General features: G+C 38.1%; 1 protein-coding gene across 15 annotated transcripts in view; it reads right to left on the bottom strand.

Moving 5' to 3' along the window:
* The window catches only part of GULP1 (GULP PTB domain containing engulfment adaptor 1), a 369,257-nt gene that overhangs the window by 27,297 nt on the left and 324,925 nt on the right, over positions 1 to 17,035 (bottom strand). For 13 of the 15 annotated variants that reach the window (XM_075933780.1, XM_075933782.1, XM_075933781.1 and 10 more), the window contains 2 exons: positions 16,212 to 16,350; positions 1,904 to 1,998 (listed from right to left, as the gene is read on the bottom strand). In XM_075933780.1, coding sequence (XP_075789895.1) covers positions 1,904 to 1,998; positions 16,212 to 16,350 — 234 coding nt within the window. Of the gene's footprint in view, positions 1 to 980; positions 992 to 1,903; positions 1,999 to 16,211; positions 16,351 to 17,035 lie in introns of all 15 variants that reach the window. The other 2 variants (XM_075933787.1, XM_075933791.1) reach the window with 2 other exon arrangements.

Genomic DNA, 17,035 nt, shown 5'->3' with positions numbered 1-17,035 from the left:
TTCCTCATTTTCCTATGCTAGAAAGCAAGGTGTCTCGCACTGAGTCAAAAGGTCATTCAAGAGAAACTAATGTAACCGCCACCAGGCAGATTTGAACTTGGGACCTCTGGAGCTTCGTATAGGAGCCTCTACCCTTTAAGCCAAAAGCCAGCTGGCGCTCAGCCTATGCTGTAGAGGTCTCTTTTTGTTATCTGTTGCGGTGGTTTAGGTGCCACTGGATGGGACAATGAACCACACTAGCCGTATGTCTAGACTGCATCCCTCTGTTGGCAGAGGGAGGCAGATTAGGCAGGTCAACATTGCAAATGAGGCAGGGATTTAAATATCCCTTATGCCTCCTGCAAGGAGGTTTATAGGATCTGTCGAAAAAGGCTTTCTTTCTCGACAGATCCCCCTCTAGATTGCCACTTTTTGCCGACAGAGTGCTGCGTCGGCAAAATGCGGTGGCCATTTGTATGCAAATTAGGCACGGGATATTTAAATCCCTGCCTCATTTGCAATGTCGACCTGCCTAATCTGGACGCAATCTAGATATACCCAAGGTGTGTGGGTTACACTAACATCACTAACTCCAAGACAGAAACATCTTTCCCATTTTCAAATTCCAGATATGTTTAGGTAGAAGAGGTTGATGGATAATATTTTCCTGAAGAGACAATTTTATAAGCCACAGTCCAATGATGAAAATGTGAGGGGGAAAGAGGGAGAGGAATAAATGAACAATGGGAGAAAATGGGAAAAAAAGAATATAAATTAAGACTTGAAAGACAATTCCCCCACCCCAAAACAACCAACAACCAATCCCCTCTGAATATCCCCCCAAAAATATTTGCATAAAAATAGTCCTCAATTACAGACATGCATACATGGATTAAAATATAAACCTCATAAAAGACAGAAATTATACAATATGCCTATTTTTTAGGATTTTAATTATAACAAGTTGATGTAATATTGATATTAAAATATGATATACCAACCATCGCTGACGCTGAACACCCAGGAAAACACAAGAAGATAAAAGAGAGATTAGAAATACTATAAAGCAATAAAAAGATGTTTATTTTTGAGCCAAGCCATTGATGTATTCTAAAATTATTTATAGGATACTATGACATGCATTAAGCAATCAAATTCAAACTCCTTTGTTGAAGAAACAATTTAAACAATGCTGTGGAAATTCCACAATAAAACTGTTGTAGTTAGGCTTTCTAGATGCCTCTGAGAGCTATTTCTCCTGTTCTATTACCTTTAGCTTTGAGCTCATTCTACACAAATATTAGTACTAGTGCTGGTCAGAAACTTGACTTCTCAGTCTGCAGTAAATTTCAAGATGAAAAAGTTGTTCCAAAGTAGACTGATAAACGACATTTCAAAGTTTCCCATGAATAGGAATTCCAAAGTTTCATTTTGACCTTTTCTAAACATTTCCAAATCCCCCCAACCTGCTCATTACTTGGGAGATGCCAGCTGCCAAAGAGAAAAGCAGATAAGCTGGTAGAAAATTAGGCAGGGTTATTGGAAACTTGTCTGGTTTCTTTTGGATTTCCATCAAAAACTGGATGTTGCCGCCGGTCATTTTAATTTTAGCTAATCATATTTTTCTGACAAAAATATGTCAGAAAATTTCCAACCAGCTCTAATTAGTATGCCTAAGTGCCAATTGGATTCTTTCTCAATATCCTGAGACTATTTGAGAGTGCCTCAGGGAGTTAAATGTTCAACTCTGATTGAAGATCAGTATGATCCATCCACAAAGATACAAGTTAATTTTTCTTTGTATAGTAAAGAACAGATTCTAAACATGCTACAACACAGAATACTATATGATGTATACTTTAGCCTTCTTATATAAGTATTCATAGGCTCATGCAAACCATTTGTTGAAATGATAAGTAAGTACCTGCATCTCATCTAGTTTGGACTGAATGTCTGGAGGGAAATCTCCTGCTCCACAGCTAAAAGGGTCAAATGGTTCTGCTCCAAAAAGATCTCTCTCTAGAATGAAAAGAAACATTAAGTCAAGAGTCAGTTACATATGGAAGGAGTAGCATGGTGTGTGGTAAGCATGTCTCCCCTATGAAATAATCAGAACAACATTTTCAGACATCCATGTTATAAACAGCAATTTTTAAAAGCTAGTTCTGGTTCAGTTTATTTTCCTCCCTTTTGAAGAATGTTACCAAGCTGATGTTTTTGCTTCTTCATTTGTTTGTGGTTAACTCCAATGAGTTTTTTTTTAAGCAATTTTCAGTAATTATATGATAGCTTAGCTGAAGGAAGTCCAGGTCTTACCACTTGTCTCTGTGAGGTAGGTCATTATGGAACAGTCCTGTAGTTGTTGGATGTGGGAGGTTTTCCAAATGAAGAAGGTTCAGAAATGGGCACCAAGCATTCACCTTTTTTTAAAATGTATTTAATCTATGTGAGAAATAAACTCTTGAAAACTATCTAGTTAATTGCTTCCTGTAATCAGGTCAGAGCATTTACATAAAGACAAAGGGGCCTCTCTGTACACACCAGGGAAAGTCTTGACTTGTTACTGTTTTTTGTAGACACAGCATGGAAGCAACTGTTATCTAAGAGTAACTCGAGCTAAGATTAACATTCAAAAATCAAAAGTAGTGAACCATGAAAGGTTAGTTGTCATCGAAATCCAGAGAATCCCAATATGAAATGAAACAATACATCTGTTCATCTTTTTCTACCAGTGCCTTAAAGAAACTTCTCACCATTCATTTTTCTTTCTAACTAGCCTTTGTTTTTCTTAATTTTATCACTGCCTATTTTTAAAGTCCAGTCAAGATCCAATATCTTCATTATTACTCTACTAAACTAAGTCTACACTAATCTTATTTAATCTGATTTGTAGCCCAGTTTATTTGTTTTTCTCTCTCGTCAGATACAGATGTTTTTTCTGCATAAAATGAATGTCATGCAAATATGCTATTCTCATCCATCCTGGAAACCAGCTAAACTGGTTTGAATAACCATTTTACTAACACAGTTTAAGCATATAGGTTAGACCACTTGAAAAACTAACTACATCTGCATAATTGGCAGAAGGAGTTAGAACTATATACTATCTTTTATCCATCAAATCTGCTAATCATGCTATCCAATTATAAAGTGCATTAACTCAAGAATAAAGAGGGCTATTGATGCCTGTTATATGATTATCTTTATGTTATAGCTCAAAATATAACCTGCAACATTAGATTCAGGAGGCAGAAGTCAACATTCAGTTACGTCATTCTGAACAAGAAACTACAAAGATATTGCAATGAATGTTGAAAGAAATTGCACAAGATACATATAGAAGGCATATTAATTTTGAAATCTGTTTATAGAGCTGTATGTCTAGAGAGGTTTCTCACAGCCATGAATTCCCTGACAAGTGTGTGTGTGTGTGTGTGTGTGTGTGTGTTGAAGTCTTGGCCTCATTTAAGTCAATGGCAAAACTATGACAGACCAATAGGACCAAATTTCATCGACAGTTTGGTCCAAATGCCAGATCACCACTAAGCAAAACTGTTCCTTCTAGTTTTATTGTATATGTCAGTTTCAGTGAAGCAAGGGTTTTAATCTAATAATTTATTAATATCACATGATTTAAAGGTATTCTGATTTTAAAATAAAAGATATTAGAGTTCTGAAATTGCCACAACATATTTAACTAAAATAACTACTTTTGCATTTTTTCCACAATAGAGCCATGATGCCCCTCCTTTTAAAGCTATGATTAACATCTATTCTTAAGTATGAGAAACATTAAGAGTCTATTTTAATGTTTCTGTCATAGTTAAAATTAAAGTTTTGAAGCAAGCAGGAATTTGATTAAACCGAACTTCACAAGTCATGGTTACATTACACTCCATGTGGTTATATGATGTGGCCTAGAACCTTAGGACCATATCCTGGCCCATAGTGCAGCTACTTTATTCCACCAGAAAGCTGTCGACTGCAGGCAGATACAGATTGCCATGGTATAGAAGAATCCTTGGCTAGCATAGAGTTAATGTAACTGGCCTCTACACCTGTGGCTTTCTGCACAACAGAGAGTATTTATCTGGAGTACTCGTCAGTTCTGGTGATTCCCAGCAGGTAGCCAGCATATGTTGAGCAGCTGAGGGTACTCTAACTGACAACAAGCACAGAACCATCATTCTTCTGTGATATTCGGAAGAGATGTATATTTATTACCATAGATGTAAGTTATCCTTATTTTTATTTAGTACTTCCGTTTCATAATACCAACTAGATGATAGTTTTCAGTGTGATTACCCCTTGTTAAAAGTTTTTTAAATCATGCCTTACCATACAGACATCAGTGAAATAAAAAAACCCTCACTTTTGCATTTCTTAGGTCAGAAATACATCTTCACAACCTTTATGCAATTTTGGAACATTCAACTGATATGGGATATTTTCAATTATTCTGGAATATTTCTCATTTGGACCCAAACCTGCAAGATTCAGTTATGTTGAAGTCAATGGGACTACTCTCGTTTGTAAGGGTTGCAGGTTTGAGGGTTTGATCAGTAATTTCTCCCTTTTAGTGAGGCAGTAGAGATTTATTCCAGATGACATAAACCATGCCATTCATCAGTTTAATTAATGTTGAAAATTTTATATATCTATATCCAATGCCATATCAAATAAACTTTCCAATACAAATTACATCTGAGCACATTCAGCTTCTAAATCCTGTTTTAGGGTTGGGTTTGATCAAATACTATTCTTTGGAGAGGGCTGGAAATTGCCCTTGGACTTTCACAATCTTTTTTTCTGTACTTACAAATGACACTTATTTTTCATGACATGTTTGTGAGTTGTGGGAGAAACAATCAACACTGCCTTGAGCCATGCACAATGCGAGGCAGGTGTTGGTCAAGCTGCCACATTTAGGCTTTGCTTATATTATCAAGGGCCATCAACCTAAGTTATACAACTTCAGCTATGTGAATAATGCAGTAGAAGTCAACATACTTAAGTCTGCTTACACAGTAAGTTGACAGCCAGCACTCTCCTGTTGTCTCCACTTACTCTTCTCATTTTGGTGGAGTACTGGAGTTGACAGGAGAGTGCTTGGTTGTTGATTTATTGCATCTAGTGAACCTATGTCCACAATTTTGTTCATACAGCCCAGTGCTGAGCAGTAGCATTGTAATCACTGTTCTCCTGAACAGAGGCTGCCAGCTGTGTTGTAACTTTGGGCTAGGTAACAACATTTTTTCACAGATGTGTGATGGAGGCGGTTGCACCCTCATCAGGGGATCACCACAGGCTTGTTTCTCAGAGCTCTTCATCCATCTTGAGGAGTGCACCAATCACTTGCATCCCTCTAAGAGATGTAGCTTCTCAGTGTGGCCATTCCATTCTGAGAGCACATCTACACAGCAGGGCTACAGTCGAATTAAGCTACGCAATTTCAGCTATGTCAATTGCGTAGCTGAAGTGGAAATAGCTGAATTTGGCTTTTGGCATTGTGTACACAGTAGGAAGTTGAAGGAAGAACACTCTTCCTTTGACTTCCTTTACTCCTCAAGAAATTCTCCAGCTCGACATTATTTCAATATACAGGTTTGTAGTGTAGATGTGCTCTTTGTTATTCCGAAATAACACTGCTGTGTAGACAAAGCCTGAGAGAAGTACCTCTGGTCTGTAGAAGTAGAAGGCAACATTTCAGTTTGAATGTGTGACACTTTTCTTGTAGTCACAGCACATACTAAATAATGAAAGTAGTTTTTTGTTACAAAAATGACTATATTTGCACAAATACATTAGAGAAAGGTATAAAAGCAAATTAAAAACAAGATTTATAAATACTGCATCTGACAGTTGTGCTATCTTCATAACTGAAAACAGCTCTAATCACCTAATCAAATGAATAGTCAGATTTAATACAAACCAAAGGAAGTACTACTTCACCCAAGCACATAATCTGTGGAACTAATTGCCAGAAGTGTTTTGAAGGCCAAAAGTATAACTGGGTGCTTAAAAATTTAGATAAATTAATGGAGGAGAGGTCTATCAATGACTAGTAGCTATGATGCTCAGGGCTGCAACCCATATGTACTGAGTGTCCTTAAACCTCTGTCCCCCAGCCAGAAGTTAGAACTAGACGATGAGGTGGATCACTCAAGAAATTTCCCTGTTCTGTTCACTCCGTCAGAGACAGAACACTGGGGTCCAACCAAGTATGGAGCTGCTCTTACAGATACATCAGACAGACACTATGTTAATGATTTAAAGGCTTCTAAAATTATTTATTGGAATTTTCACAAGGGAAGTACCTGAACTAAGTTCCTCATGGGTAACTGAAAAAGTAACGGAGTAACTGATTTTTCAACCATTGTATTTGCAATGTCTATATATAGTGTAGGTGAACTTGAAATTTAATTTAAAATTGAATTAAACTGTGATTTCTGTGCTCATTAATCTCACTAACCAGGCTTGTGAGATCATTCTGCTCTTAAATCAGTTTTAATTAACCTTTTAAATATTCTTTTTTGGCTTTGCTCTTGCTGATTCGCTAAAGATCTCTCACAATTTCTCAATTTGTAACAATACTGATTCCACAAGTCTTATTCTAGCAGGATTACATTATTGGCCATGCTGGAGGAAGAAAGATTATAAAACAAAGTGGAAAAAAATCATTGATTGGTGGAAGTAGGGGAAAGCATTCAAACAACTGGATTTACTTAGCTTTCCAATTATCTTGAACCAGACTGCCTTGCATTCTCACCTCTAGTCCTTTCATGGAAAATTTCTAATTTTTTTTGTTTTGTTTTCTAATTGAAACAAAAATAAAATTTCAAAGCATTGAAATCCTCTGTGAAATAGAATTGTTATTTTCCACATAGCTCTAGCACATATACCAGGGGTGGGGAACCTCCAGCGCACGGGCTGCATGTGGTTCGTCAGGGTTAGTCATTGGCAGGCCATGAGACGGTTTATTTACTCGAGTGTCCACAAGCACAGTTGCTCACAACTCCCATTGGCCATGGTTCACTGTTCCTGGCCAATCACATAGGCTGTGCCAGTGTTTTCTGCAGCTCCTATTGATCAGGAATGGGGAACCATGGCCACTGAGAACTGTGACCAGCTGGGCCTGCAAACGCTCAGGTAAACAAACTGTCTGCTAGCCCATCAGCAGCTAACCCTGAAGAACTGCATGCAGATCACGAACAGGAGGTTCCTTATTCCTGCCATATAGAATTGTGGAGTTATCAGCCTAGAAGCCTGGGATGTTGATGAGCTTGGCTGGCACACTGGCAGAAAATGAGTCAGGCTTTGAAAGCTATCTGGTAGGCAAGATTTTGCTAAAATCCTGTCTAATTTCTCAGGGAACTTCATCAAAACTGAACTGTCTTTCCAAAACATAAATTTCAACAAATCAATCAATTCTGAGGACAAAATGCCTTCTTGGGATTTTATTGATCAGTTCTAAAGGGAGCCATTCGGGAGCAAAATGGGAGTGTGGACATAACATGCTGCAACTTTCACCAGGAGCCCACCCCATGAGCAGAGAAGTCTGAAAGGTGGCTTAGAGCCTTATTTGTATCCTTTCCTGAGCTATAAAATCCCAACCCGAATGTAGATTAATCTAACACACAAATGTATACAGATAAAAGACCCAAATCATTACAAATTGCACTTGGATCAATAAGATTTTGAGAACATAAAAATAATGTTTCAAGAATATGCTCTATAACAGGCATACCAGATAACAAAGTTCCAGGCCAGCAGTTCTCAAACTTCATTGCACCAAGACCCCCTTCTGAAAACAAAAAATACTACACTACCCCAAGAAGGAAGATGAAAGTCTGAGTCTGCCTGAGCCCCACTTCCCTCTGTGTGGTGGTAGGACGGAGGCTTATACCTTTCGTTCCCTGAGAGTCTAACAGCAGCCCTGGGATCCTTACCCGCAGTTTGAGAATCCCTGTTGTAGGCCATATATGAAAAGATTTCTACTGCCAGACTACACTAATTTGATGCGGTGCTTAGGATTGATTCTGCCAGTCTTTGGTGCTATCAAACTGCATCAGAAGTCCCACTGAAATCCTGGACATACACTATCACTCAGTGTGAATAAGTATGGAAACATTGGGACTATTAGCAATAAGTAAAAACACTCAACAATAGATAAATCATTCAGTGTCTGGTCAAATTTCTGCTATATGCACGCTTCTTATTCACTTTTCAGAAACTCTCAATTGCCACCCTTTCAATTGAAATTGGATAACCAAATTCAGTTCAATTTAAAATTCCTTTCTTTTTCAAAATTAATTCAAAATGGATTTTCAATGGTCAGATCAAGAAAAAATGTATTTTCTCTTTATTCTAGGAGAAAAAAGTGCTTTTTCATTCAAGTAATGGAATTTGCTGGCATATCTGCTGCTATTCATTGAGCAGATGTTTTAGCAAACTATCGACTATGACTTAAAGAACTATTTCTGGAATGGTAATAGCTAACTTCAACCCCATCATTTTGTATGTACAGTTGGGTTATGTTTTACAATGTGCATTACTTTCCATTTATCAACATCGAATTTCATCTGGCATTGTGTTCTCCAGTCCTCCAGTTTCATGAAATCCCAACACTTCTGAAACTTACTTGTATTTAACTTTGGATTTACTTTGAGTATTTAGTATCATCCCCAAACTTTGCTACTTCATCGCTGAGCCCTTTAACCAGGTAATTTATGAATATGTTGAAAAGCACTGTTCCAAGTTCAGACCCTTGGGAGACCCTGCTATTTGCCTCTCCACCGTGAAAACTGATGATTCATTTCTATTTTTGTTTCCTATCTTTTAACCAGTTACTAATCCATGAGATGTAACCTATCATTCCATGCCCCTTAGTTTATGTAAGAGCCTTTGTTGAGGAGCCATATCAAAGGCTTTCTGAAAGTCCCAAGTACTTGGTAGTGCTGATTGGTCTCTCTTGGTTTTGATCGAGAGCCAGATCCTCTGGCCATGAATGTGGCAGAATCAGTAGCCCAATGGTTTAGGAACATAATAATAATCTGTCTACTGGTTCTTTTACACACATGGTTAAAGCATCTGTAGGAACTTGTTGAAAATATGGATTTATTTCCTTTTATGTTTATGTATTCATTAATCAGTTAATGAAATCATACCTCCATGTTGGATGTTAATAACATCAACCACGGCACTATCATCTCATGCTCAAAACTCACAAGTCAGTCCCCAAAAAGCATGACGCTGACTTTAGGACATTTTTAAATAAAATTAATGTTGGTTCTTATTAACCACTTTTTGTTTTTTGTGCCTTTGAGGTTTATGTTTCCAAGATTTTCTTTGCAACCCTGAGGGCCAGAAATATACTTTAAAAAAAAGAAAACTGAGATTATGTTGTAACCAGAAGATGCCAAAGATAGGGCATTAAGAAAAACACCAAATATTAAAAAGCTCTGTATACAACTGCATGCTACATATATGCTAATCCTTTAATCAACTATAAGAATCTTTCAGTTCAATGTTAAATGGCAAGTTCTCATATGGTGCTTTTCTGCTACAATAAAGAAATGTAAAGCAGGATGGACCTTAGTTTCATTTACACCACTTCTCTACACTGAGTTAACACTTAACTTAATTTGAGTCATTCCTAATTTACACCAGTGTAACTGTGATCAGCATTAGGTACTATATCTGGTGCTTTTGGCCATGTTCCTACTTCCACTGAAATCAATGGGCTTTTGTCAATGACCTAGAAGAGACCAAGAAAGGGATATTCATGTGTATAATAGGTGGAAAATTGCCGTGAAACATTCTGTAAAGTCTGAAGATCAAATTGAATCTTGATGCGAGCAAGCAAAACACATAAGAACATAAGAATGGCCATACTGGGTTAGTCCAAAGGTCCATCCAGCTCAGTATGTCCCAGAGGGAGTGAATCAAACAGGTAACGATCAAGCGATTTCTCTCCTGCCACCCATCTCCACCCTCTGACAAACAGAGGCTAGGGACACCATTCCTTACCCATACTGGGACTTAACCTCCATGAATGTATCGAGTTCTCTTTTAAACCCTGTTATAATCCTAGCCTCTTCAGGCAAGGAGTTCCACAGATTGACTATGTGCTGTGTGAAAAAAACTTCCTTTTATTTGTTTTAAACCTGCTGCCCTTTAGTTTCATTTGGTGGTCCCCTATATTATGGGAACAAGTAAATAACTTTTCCTTATTCACTGCCTCTACACCACTCATTATTTTATATACCTCTAGCATATCCCCCCTTAGTCTCCTCTTTTCCAAGCTGAAAAGTCCCAGTCTCTTTAATCTCTCCTCATATGGGACCTGTACCAAACCCCAAATAATTTTAGTTGCCCTCCTCTGAACCTTTTCTAATGCCAGTATATCTTTTTTGAGATGAGGAAACCACATCTGTACGCATTACCCAAGATGTGGGCATACCATGGATTTATACAAGGGCAATAAGATATTCTCTATCCCTTTTTTAATGATTCCTAACATCCTGTTTGCTTTTTTGACTGCCACTGTACACTGCGTGGATGTCTTCAGAGAACTATCCATGATGACTCCAAGATCTCTTTCCTGATTAGTTGTAGCTAAATTAGCCTCCATCATATTATATGTATAGTTGGGGTTATTTTTCCCAATGTGCATTACTTTACATTTATCCACATTAAATTTCATTTGCCATTTTGTTGCCCAGTTACTTAGTTTGGTGAGATCTTTTTGAAGTTCTGCACAGTCTTCTTTGGTCTTAACTACCTTGAGCAGTTTAGTATTGTCTGCAAACTTTGCCACCTCACTGTTTACCTCTTTCTCCAGATCGTTTATGAATAAGTTGAATAGGATTGGTCCTAGGACTGACCCTTGGAGAACACAACTAGTTACCCCTCTCCATTCTGAAAATTTACCATTTATTCCTACCCTTTGTTTCCTGTCTTTTAACCAGTTCTCAGTCCATGAAAGGATCTTCCCTCTTATCCCATGACAACTTAATTTATGCAAGAGCCTTTGGTGAGGGACCTTGTCAAAGGCTTTCTGGAAATCTAAGTACACTATATCTACTGGATCCCCCTTGTCCACATGTTTGTTGACCCTTTCAAAAAACTCTAATAGATTAGTAAGACATGATTTCCCTTTACAGACACCATGTTGACTTTTGCACAACAAATTATGTTCTTCTAGTGAGGAGGGCTTTAAACTAGATTCGACGGGGACAGGTAAGCAAAGCCCACAGGTAAGTGGAGAACATGGAGACCTAGGAGATGGGTTGGAAATGGGAGGGAGCATGGGCTACAATGGCAGAGAGAAAGGAGGGTCAGGGTAAAACTGGGAGGCAAGGTCAAATCAGGATCTTAGATGCCTATATACAAATGCGAGAAGTATGGGAAATAAGCAGGAAGAACTGAAAGTGCTAATAAATAAGTACAATTATGACATTGTTGGCATCACAGAAACTTGGTGGGATAATACACACGATTGGAATGTTTGTATAGAAGGGTACAGCTTGCTCAGGAAGGATAGACAGGGAAAAAAGGGAGGAGGAAATGAACACACTTGGAGGGAGGTGGAGATGGACATAGGAGACGGAAGTGTTGATGAGTCTCTGGGTTAGGCTAAAAGGGATTAAAAACAAAGGTGATGTCATGCTAGGAGTCTACTACAGGCCACCTATCCAGATATATGTTGGGAAAATAACACTGCGGGGCACAGACTATCCAATAAGTTCTTGGACTGCATTGGAGACAACTTTTTATTTCAGAAGGTTGAAAAAGCTACCGAGTGGAAGCTGTTCTAGATTTCATCCTAACAAATAGGGAGGAACTGGTTGAGAATTTGAAAGCGGAAGGCAGCTTGGGTGAAAGTGATCATGAAATCATGGAGTTCACAAGTCTAAGGAAGGGTAGAAGGGAGAACAGCAAAATAGAGACAATGGATTTCAGGAAAGCGGATTTTGGTAAGCTCAGAGCTGATAGGTAAGGTCTCATGGGAATCGAGACTGAGGGGAAAAACAACTGAGGAGAGTTGGCAGTTTTTCAAAGCGACATTGTTAAGGGCCCAAAAGCAAGCTATTCCGATGTGTTGGAAAGATAGAAAGTATGGCAAAAGACCGCCTTTGCTTAACCACGAGATCTTGCATGGTCTAAAAATAAAAAAGAAGTCATATAAAAAATGGAAAGTAGGACAAATTACAAAGGACGAATATAGGCAAACAGCACAGGAATGCAGGGGCAAGATTAGAAAGGCAAAGGCACAGAATGAGCTCAGACTAGCTACGGGAATAAAGGGAAACAAGAAGACTTTTTATAAATACATTAGAAGCAAGAGGAAGACCAAAGAGAGGGTAGGCCCACTGGTCGGTGAGGAGGGAAAAACAATAACGGACTTCACTGAGAAGTCCGTAGGAATTCCTAACATAGTGAATGCTAGTGGGAAGGGGGTCGTTTTAGAAGGTAAAATAAAAAAAAGAACAAGTTAAAAATCACCTAGAAAAGTTAGATGACTGCAAGTCACCAGGGTCTGATGAAATGCATCCTAGAATACTCAAGGAGCTGATAGAGGAGGTAGCTGAGTCTCTAGCTATCACCTTTGGAAAATCATGGGAGACAGGAGAGATTCCAGAGGACTGGAAAAGGGCAAATATAGTGCCCATCTATAAAAAGGGAAATAAGAATAACCCAGGAAACTACAGACCAGTTAGTTTAACTTCTGTGCTAGGGAAGATAACGGAGCAAGTAATTAAGGAAATCATCTGTAAACACTTGGAAAGTGACTAGGTGATAGGGAACAGCTAGCATGGATTTGTAAAGAACAAATCTTGTCAAACCAATCTGATAGCTTTCTTTAATAAGATAATGAGTCTTGTGGATTAGGGAGAAGCGGTGGACGTGGTATACTTAAGACTTTAGTAAGGCATTTGATACGGTCTCACATGATATTCTTATCAATAAACTAGGTAAATACAACTTAGATGGGGCTACTATAAGGTGGGTGCATAACTGGCTGGATAACCGTACTCAGAGAGTAGTTATTAATGGTTCACAATCCTGCTAGAAAGGGATAACAAGTGGGGTTTCGCAGGGGTCTGTTTTGAGACCGGCTCTGTTCAATATCTTCATCAACAATTTAGATATTGGCATAGAAAGTATGCTTATTAAGTTTGCAGATGATACCAAGCTGGGAGGGGTTGCGACTGCTCTGGAGAATAGGGTCATAATTCAAAATGAACTGGACAAATTGGAGAAATGGTCTGAGGTAAATAGGATGAAGTTTAATAAAGACAAATGCAAAGTGCTCCTCTTAGGAAGGAACAATCAGTTTCATACATACAGAATGGGAAGCGACTGTCTGGGAAGGAGTACAACAGAAAGGGATCTAGGGGTTATAGTGGATCACAAGTTGAATATGAGTCAGCAGTGTGATGCTGTTGCAAAGAAAGCAAACATGAATCTGGGATGCATTAACAGGTATGTTGTAAGCAAGACATGAGAAGTCATTCTTCTGCTCTACTCTGTGCTGGTTAGGCCTCAGTTGGAATATTGTGTCCAGTTCTGGGCACCGCATTTCAAGAAAGACGTGAAGAAATTGGAGAGGGTCCAGAGAAGAGCAATGAGAATAATTAAAGGTCTAGAGAATATGACCTATGAGGGAATTGGGTTTGTTTAGTTTAGAAAAGAGATGATTGAGGGGGGACATGATAGCAGTTTTCAGATATATAAGAGGGTGTCATAAGGAGAAGGGAGAAAACTTGTTCATCTTGGCCTCTGGGGATAGAACAAGAAGCAATGGGCTTAATCTGCAGCAAGGGAGGTTTAGGCTGGACATTAGGAAAAAGTTCCTAACTGTCAGGGTAGTCAAACACTGGAATAAATTGCCCAGGGAGGTTGTGGAATCTCCATCTGTGGAGATATTTAAGAGTGGGTTAGATAAATGTCTATCAGGGATGGTCTAGACAGTATTTATTCCTGCCGTGAGGACAGGGGACTGGACTCAATGACCTCTCGAGGTCCCTTCCAGTCCTAGTACTCAATGATATGATTCTATGTGTCTGACAATTTTATTCTTTACTATTGTTTCAACTAATTTGCCCGGTACTGACGTTAGACTTACTGGTCTGTAATTGCCGGGATCGCCTCTAGAGCCCTTTTTAAGTACTGGCGTTACATTAGCTATCTTCCAGTCACTGGGTACAGAAACTGATTTAAAGGATAGGTTACAAACCATAGTTAATAGTTCCGCAATTTCACACTTAAGTTCTTTCAGAACTTTTGGATGAATGCCATCTTGTCCTGGTGACTTATTACTGTTAAGTTTATCAATTAATTCCAAAACCTCCTCTAATGACATTTCAATATGTGACAAGTTTGGGAATCTCTCTAACATACTTAGCCATGAAGACTGAAGCAAAGAATTCATTTAGGTTCTCCGCAATGACTTTATCGTCTTTAAGTGCTCCTTTTGTATCTCGATCATCCACGGGCCTCACTGGTTGTTTTGCAGGCTTCCTGATTCTCATGTACTTAAAAAACATTTTGTTATTACCTTTCGAGTTTTTGGCTAGCTGTTCTTCAAACTCCTTTTTGGCTTTTTTTTATTACATTTTTACACTTAATTTGGCAGTGTTTATCCTTCTTTCTATTTACCTCACTAGGATTTGAGTTCCACTTCTTAAAAGATGTCTTTTTATCTCTCACTGCTTCTTTTACATGGTTGTTAAGCCACGGTGGTTCTTTTTTAGTTCTTCTACTATATTTTTTAATTTGGGGTATACATTTAAGTTGGGCCTCTATTATGGTGTCTTTGAAAAGTGTCCATGCAGCTTGCAGGGATTTTACTTTAGTCACTGTACCTTTTAACTTCTGTTTAACTGACCTCATTTTTGCATAGTTCCCCTTTTTGAAATTAAATGCCACATAGTTGGGCTGCTGAGGTGTTCTTCCCACCACAGCAATGTTAAATGTTATTATATTATGGTCACTATTTCCAGCCAGTCCTGTTATAGTTACCTCTTGGACCAGATCCTGCATGCCACTCAGGACTAAATCGAGAATTGCCTCTCCCCTTATGGGTTCCTGTACCAACTGCTCCAAGAAGCAGTCGTTTAAGGTATCAAGAAATTTTGTCTCTGCATCTTGTCCTGAGGTGACATGTACCCAGTCAATATGGGGATAGTTGAAAACCCCCACTATTATTGAGTTCTTTATTTTGATAGCCTCTCTAATCTCCCTTAGCATTCATAGTCACTATTACTGTCTTGGTCAGGTGCTCGATAATAGAGCCCTACTGTTACATTCTTATTAGAGCAGGGAATTACTATCCATACCAATTCTATGGAACATGTTGATTCATTTAAGATTTTTACTTCATTTGATTGTAAATTTTCTTTCACATATAGTGCCACTCCCCTACCCAAATGACCTTTTCTGTCCTTCCGATATATTTTGTACCCTGGAATGATTGTGTTCCATTGATTGTCCTCACTCTACCAGGTTTCTGTGATGCCTATTATATCAGTATCCTCCTTTAACACGAGGCACTCTAGTTCACCATCACCAGTGACTTCAGTGGTATTGTAGTTGGGCTGAATAAGGTACTCTACTTTATCTAGAACATCCTCAGGTCAAATTTCAAGAGCTCAGCCACTCTGAGGTTAGTTCTGAAAGACCGGAATACAAAGCAATACAATATTCCTCCATCACAGTGAGATGCTCGAAACAGAATACTGAGGTGTTGAGATTTTATTCTCGTGGATGACATGAACAGTGACATGAACTTTATTATCCTAATAAACTCTGAATAATCAGTCATGAATTCAACTCCCCTTCTATACCATCTCAACTCTCCCCATTCCCACCAATGGAAGTTTTCAAGAAATATTGATGTTGCAAGCAGGGATAAAGAAAATGTAACTGGAAGTCATAACATTTCCTGAGATAACTTTAAAAAAATGCTAAAAAGGAAAGCCAAGTTTCAATTCCCAGCTATCAAATTGTGACTAAGATAATTTCATCACTTAAATGAATTTATTAATTATTTAACTTGGCAGGAGCAGCAAAGAATTTGGGGCAGATGGTATAAAATGAAATGGTATTATCAGACACGTGACTAACAAAAACAGCATTTGGCTTGTCATGAAAAAGTCAGTAAACCATTTGAGTTGCTTTAGTAAAAAAACAATGTAAGAAAAAAGGTCAGTCGTTAAAAAACTTACTGATCTCTGCAGATCTACTGGGTACTGGAGGAGGCTGTGTGCCATTGCGAGTAGGTGTTGATGACTGAGGGGATATGGGAGAAAAGGGAACCATATCAAAGATGTCAGTGGAGGGTGATTTAGGTGTCACACTGCCTGCCTACAATAAGGACAATAAATATTAGGGTAATATTTCACATGAAAAATCACAATACTGAACTTTTCAGCATGCAGATAAGAGCTACAGTATCAGAAATAACAGCATGCAAAAAACAGCTCCTGACAAGCAAATGGCATTCACAACCAAGAGTTTATGGGACATGCTAAAACTCAAACAAGCATTGTAATTTTAACATTTTCTGTATATCTGAGATAACCAGAAATGACATTTAGACCTGAAAGAGCTAGAAAGAAACAACTTTAAATTAAAAAGAATTTGAATAAAGGTATTATTCCGAAGACCCATTTAAGATAATGGGACAACCACAATAGGCTATATATTGGATTGCACAGAAATAATGCTTGATATTAAAAGATATAATTCCCATTTTTTCTAATTTCTCATTATATAACATGTTTATTTATTTGACAAGATATGAGAACTGCTGTTCTGATGCATGAAATATACTGTGTGATATGTAGTCATCTGGACATCCAACACACTAAGAACATATAGTATTAAAATCCAAAATAAAACTTTTTTTATCCTTCAGTGGAGAGCAGAAAATATTTCATTATGAAAGCCCAGGATTTTTAGCAGACTTCAAACACTTCATAAGAAAATAAGTTACTGTAGTTCCAAAGTCATATTAAAACAAAAAAACCATTAATCACAGCTCATACAG

This window comes from Pelodiscus sinensis, chromosome 7 (genome assembly GCF_049634645.1).
Source record: "Pelodiscus sinensis isolate JC-2024 chromosome 7, ASM4963464v1, whole genome shotgun sequence".
NCBI lineage: Eukaryota > Metazoa > Chordata > Testudines > Trionychidae > Pelodiscus > Pelodiscus sinensis.
This window is presented reverse-complemented; position numbering and strand designations above follow the sequence as displayed.